A 5,283-nucleotide genomic window follows, 5' to 3' on the forward strand; every position below is an offset into this window, starting at 1 on the left:
GCCCGCCTCCGTATTCTTCTTATGACTGACTGAAGAGTAGGAGAGGCGAGAGGACAGTGTTTGGGCCCCCTAGGATTGGACAGTTCTAAGAGGAACCCCGCCTTCTCCATTTTCCATTGGTCAGCCTCTCTGGAACACCGCCTTTCTCTGGGAGGAGAGTAGAGAAGGCTGTGGGGGGGGCGGGCCCCGGTAGTATTCGGACACATGATTGGGCAAGAATGTAGCCGTGAATTGTCCATTGGAAAGAACCGGTGTCTGTCTCAGAATCCGGAAGTCGCGAAGGCCTTGGTCGAGACCATTGAGAGAGCAACGCGAGGGGTGAAAATAGAATCGAGGTTGAGGGCCGAACTAGGCCGGGCCGCTGGCCGGCTGAGGGTGAGACCCAAGAGGGATGAAGGCTGGGACGTGGCTTACGGTCAGGGTATAGATTAGTTTGGGTGATCAGCAAATGAACTAGTCCTAGGAGAAGAGAGAGGGAGGTAGGTTGGTCCAAGATTTGTGAGTGAACTTAGTGAAAGGAGGGGTGTACATCGATGAATGGTTTGGTCCGGGATGGGGGTGGTGGCGAGGAACCGTTTTGTTCCGGAGGGGTGGGGAATGGTTTGGTCCAGGATGGGGGTGAAAACGAAGAATAGTTTGATCCAGGATGGGTGGAGAAAGGTTTTGTTCGGGATGGGCGGGGAAAGCGGGGATTGGTTTGGTCCGGGATGGGTGGGGAAAGAGGAGAATGGGCTGGTCCGAGATGGGGGGAGGGAGGGGAGGAGTAGGTTGGTCCAGGAGCGTGGGGGGAGGGGAATGGTCCTGGGATGGATTGGTCCTGGGTGGTGGGCAGGGGGGAGGTTGGGAGGGAGGGAGGGGGCGTTGGTCTCAGGTGGGGAAGGATGGGTGGGTCCAGAAGAGGTGGGGGAGGAGGGAGGGGATGGGGGAGGGGAGAATTGATCAGGGGGGTGGGAGCTGAGCGTGACTTGCATGGGAAAGGGACCTGGGGATTGGGGAGAACGGGTTGGTCTTGGTTAGTGACGTGGGAGACAGGTGTGGGGATGGGGGATGAAGAACGGCCCAGGATGCTTGGGGGAGGGGGCAGAGGAGGGGTCTGCGGTAGCATGGGGGGCGGTGTTTGAAGGGGATGGAGAGGAGCAGTGGTGACTCCTGTCCTGCCTTCCCCCAGCAGCAATGGACCAGTGTGACGCTGTGATCCCCTCCCTGGAGCCCTTCAGGGTAGAGCAGGTGAGGGAGGAGCCTGAGAAGGGGCGGCTTGGCAGGGTGCCCGGCCAGCCTCACATCCCCCCCTCTCCTCCATCCTTTCCTCCCACACTCAGGTTCCACCCGTCATCTACTATGTCCCAGATTTCATCTCTGAGCAAGAAGAGACCCGGCTGCTCCGACAGGTGACAACTGATTCCTGCCTCCACACTCCTACACTTCAATTCCTGGGGAAAATAGACTGGTCTCTTTGCTGTTCCTTGAATGTGGAAACCCATCTCTCATCTCTGTGCCTTTGTGCAGGCTGCCCACCCCGCTTTCCCTTTCCGCCTCTCTCTGTTAGGATCACTCCCTTCCTTCCTTCCACAAGCACTTACTCCTTCAAGGTGTGGGTTACCTGCCATCTGCTGTGGGAAGCCTTTCCCAGTCCCCCCTGGTTGTTAGTATTCTCTTCTCTCCTTATCACAATAGTATGTGTCCGTATTTGTGCCGTCCTCGAGGGCAGGGACAATTCATAGGTCTCCTTTCTATCTCTGGCACCTTGTACAATGCCTGGCATATGGATTGGGCCTCGCCAGGGTCATGCTGTGGTCATAGGACGACTCCAGGGTCAGTCCAGTGTCCCCGGGTCACACTCTGATCACCTCTGTTAGGTGTATGAGGCTCCAAAGCCCAAATGGACACAGCTTTCTGGGCGGAAATTACAGAACTGGGGTGAGTGCTCCCCTGACCCTCCCCTATGAACACCCTCCCACAGGTGGGATCTGGAGGGAGAGGATGGGTATCCCTGGCTCTATCTCTCGGCCCTCCCAAGATCCTTGGGCCTAGCCTGGAGGCCTTCTGTGTTCCCTGGGATGGGTAGAAAGGCTCCCTTGCTCCCTGGGAATGACGGGCCACATTCCTCTTCTGCCTCTACCTTGATCCTCCCTAGGTGGGCTCCCCCACCCAAAGGGGATGGTCCCTGAGCAGCTGCCTTGGTGGCTCCAGCAATGGGTGGACGCCGTCTCTAGTCTTGGCCTCTTCGGGGGTTCCCAAGCTAATCATGTGCTGGTGAATGAGTACCGGCCAGGAGAGGGCATCATGGTAAGTCAGAGCCCCTGAATGTGTGAGTGTGTAACCTTTTCACACCCAGCCCCTGTACCCCCAGAGAGGGCATCATGGTAAGTCAAAGCCCCTGAATATGTGAGCGTGTAACCTTTTCACACCCAGCCACTGCACCCACAGAGAGGGCATCATGAGAAGTCAGAGCCTCTGAATGTGTGAGCGTGTAACCTTTTCACACCCAGCCCTTGTACCCACAGAGGGGGCATCATGAGAAATCAGAGCCCCTGAATGTGTGTGTGTAACCTTTTCACATCCAGCCACTGTACCTACAGAGAGGGCATCATGAGAAGTCAGGTGTGTGACCTTAGTGTTCTCAAAGGTTGGGTCCCCTGACACCCCCTCCAGAGGGTTTTCCCTAGGCCAGGCCTGCACAATGCCAGCACTTGCTTGCAGCAGGCCAGAGGATTTCCTCTACATACAAAGAAAGTGGAGTGCTGCAGGTGGCCTGAGGGCCCTAAATCTATGTGGCCAGTGGGCCAAAGGTTGTGCAGGCCTGTCCTAGGTGCTCTGCAGACACCACCCTGGGGAGCTGCCGTGTCTGGGAAGGAATGAAAAGGTCAGACAGGCTGCCGGTCTGGGGCTCATCTTCACTGAGTTGATTCCCCTTCTGGGAGTGAATGAAATTACCCTGGGGAAAGGAAGAGAAGAAAGCCTTGAAGGCCCCCACATCTCTGGGTATGGGAGGAGAGCTGTGAACAGGGGAGGTCTGAGGAGCACAACCAGGGGAATCTCTGGGGTATTTCTGCCCAGCCAAGGATGGAGAAGAATCTGGAAGGAGGAGAGTCCTTGGGGCCAGGCCCTACAGAAATGCCAAAGAGCTTAGTGAAAAGGGGAGGGGGATGGGGTGATTAGGTGGCCTTTGAGAGTTATCTTCCAGGAGAGGGGTGGGAAGGCAGATCATAAGGGGGTCTGAGGAATCACTGCTGGGAAAGTCATCTGGGAGGGGAGGGAGAAGAAGGCTCCAGGACCTGCATACGGTCTGTTTTAGGCTTGGGGAGACAGGGCCATGTTTTTAGGCTGAAGGGAAGGGACCAAGGGCTTAAAGATGCCAGAGACGAGAGATGATTGATAGGTCTGTGGCTGGAGCTGAAGAGGAGAGCCTGGACAGAGACAGAGACAGAAACCCTCTGGGCACCAGTGGAATGCCAACTTCTCGAGGGCCAGGCCTGTTAAAAATAATACTTTACATGTAATAACTCCTTCGATCCTCACAACAATTCTCTTATGATCCCAGATTTACAGATGGGGAAACTGTTAAGTGATTTCCCTAGGATCACACAGCTAGTAAGCCTCTGAGGCAAGATTTCAACTCAGGTCTTCCTGACTGCCCACTGTGTCATCTTGCTGAAGGGCAGCTAAAAAAATGGCCAGGGGGACAGTGGAAGAACCTCTAGTTCTGGCCAGAGAGGACATTAGGAGATCAGGATCTTGGGGTACAGCATCAGAGAGTGATGACAAGGGCTGAAGTGGAGGACCAGGGAGACACAGGAAACATGAGGCCTGAACTGAGATCTCCAAAGCTGATGGGGGGGGCGGGGGGGGGGGGGGGCCTGGGAGTGCCGGCCAGGAAGATATTGAGGCAGATGTATGTCCAAGGCATGGAGTTGTCAGATCAGTAGAGAGTCGGGGTACAGGAGGTCCGAGGAGGGACTGTCCAGGGCTGTCAGCATCCTGTGGAACAAGGAGATGGCCTGAATGTGCCCTCTCCTGGGGCTGTCCTGGGGGATGCTCTCAGATGTCCTCCCTAAATCCCGCAGTGCCCCTCCCACCCCAGAATGCCCCTGGGTGCCCCAGATAGGCCTGCCCTCCTCGCCCGACCTGTGGGGCCTGAGGTCTGTCTGGGTCACAAGGTGCCCTCCCCCAGCCCCATGAAGATGGCCCTCTGTACTACCCGACGGTCAGCACCATCAGCCTTGGCTCTCACACCATTCTGGACATGTACCCACTCCGAGGGCCTGAGCTGGACAAGGGCCCGCAGGAGGAGCAGGTGAGGGGCTGGGGAGGGGCGGGGCCTGCAAGGCCGCGACTGGGCCTGGCGGCTTCCCGCCTCCACCCTTGGCCTGTCTTCTCTCCAGCCTCAGCCCCACCCCCAGTTCTCGCTGCTGCTGGAACCTCGAAGCCTCCTGGTCCTCCAAGGGGAAGCTTACACCCACCTGCTCCACGGGATCCGCCCAACATTGACAGACTCTCTGACTGAGACCCCCGTGGCCAATGCCTCTGCCTGCCCCTCGGCCGGGCCTGGAGCCCTGCTCCCCCGGGGCACACGCGTCTCCCTGACTATTCGGAGGGTCCCTCGAGTGCTCCGCACCAGCCTCTTGCTGAGCAAGAAATCCCCACGCACCAAGTGAACCCAGGGATCTCTAAACACCAAGAAGTCGGTGGATCATACAGCTTTTTCTGCCTGCCTCAAGGCTCCTGGGTCTGAGTCAGCAGAAAAAATTTAGGGAGAAAGCAGCCCCGTCCCAGTCATTGGGGAGATGATTCTGCCTGCCAAGTTCCCATCCTGGTTCAGGAATAAACTACAATTACCTCGAACTTTTAGACTCATTGGGGAGTTGGACGCCTGTTTCCCTGCGGAGGCAGGGGTTGGGAGCAGGTGTAGGTATCCTAATGAAGGCTGCCTGGGGGGAGGAGGGCAGGATGCCTACAGAGTCTCCTAGAGGGGTCGGGGGAGGGTCGTGTAGGAGCGGTGCCTCTCTTGGCCTTTGGCTGGGGGGGCGGGGGGGTGGGGGGGGGGGGCCCCGGGGGGGGGGTGGGGGGGAGATGAGACACCTGGTGACGGAGGGAGGAGGCAGAGGCTGGGGGGGGGGGGGGGGGGAGGACAGACACCTGGTCACTGAGGGAGGAGGAGACAGATGCCTGGTCACTGAGGGAGGAGGCTGGGAGGAGGGGACAGACGCCTGGTCACTGAGGGAGGAGGGGACAGATGCCTGGTCACTGAGGGAGGAGGGGCAGACACCTGGTCACTGAGGGAGG

The 5,283-nt window shown here is 57.9% G+C and overlaps 1 protein-coding gene across 8 annotated transcripts; it reads left to right on the forward strand.

Annotated features, from left to right (window-relative positions):
• Window positions 1–250: 250 nt before the first annotated feature.
• Window positions 251–4,842, forward strand: ALKBH6 (alkB homolog 6). Of its 8 annotated transcripts, none has more exons than XM_069078620.1 (7): window positions 251–375; window positions 1,172–1,227; window positions 1,320–1,388; window positions 1,857–1,917; window positions 2,135–2,286; window positions 4,172–4,294; window positions 4,383–4,842. In XM_069078620.1, the coding sequence occupies exons 2-7, from the start codon at window positions 1,174–1,176 to the stop codon at window positions 4,653–4,655; spliced, it is 732 nt and encodes a 243-aa protein (XP_068934721.1). In that variant the 5' UTR covers window positions 251–375; window positions 1,172–1,173; the 3' UTR covers window positions 4,656–4,842. The 8 variants fall into 8 exon arrangements, with proteins under 8 accessions (XP_068934721.1, XP_068934719.1, XP_068934724.1 ...); XM_069078623.1 differs by having other exon boundaries at window positions 318–375; window positions 1,169–1,227; XM_069078621.1 differs by having other exon boundaries at window positions 341–479.
• The last annotated feature ends 441 nt before the right edge of the window (window positions 4,843–5,283 follow it).

Source organism: Petaurus breviceps, unplaced genomic scaffold (genome assembly GCF_028583685.1).
Source record: "Petaurus breviceps papuanus isolate PSGF00001 unplaced genomic scaffold, PetGlider_PUasm1.0 91041, whole genome shotgun sequence".
NCBI classification, from domain to species: Eukaryota; Metazoa; Chordata; class Mammalia; order Diprotodontia; family Petauridae; genus Petaurus; species Petaurus breviceps.

Bases quoted from the DNA above. Each gene is read 5' to 3' on its own strand.
- ALKBH6 (XM_069078620.1), top strand. From the start codon at position 1,174: ATGGACCAGTGTGACGCTGTGATCCCCTCCCTGGAGCCCTTCAGGGTA. The intron at 2,287-4,171 runs GTAAGTCAGAGC...GCCCTCCCCCAG, and splicing joins GGCCAGGAGAGGGCATCATG to CCCCATGAAGATGGCCCTCT. The intron at 4,295-4,382 runs GTGAGGGGCTGG...TCTTCTCTCCAG, and splicing joins AGGGCCCGCAGGAGGAGCAG to CCTCAGCCCCACCCCCAGTT.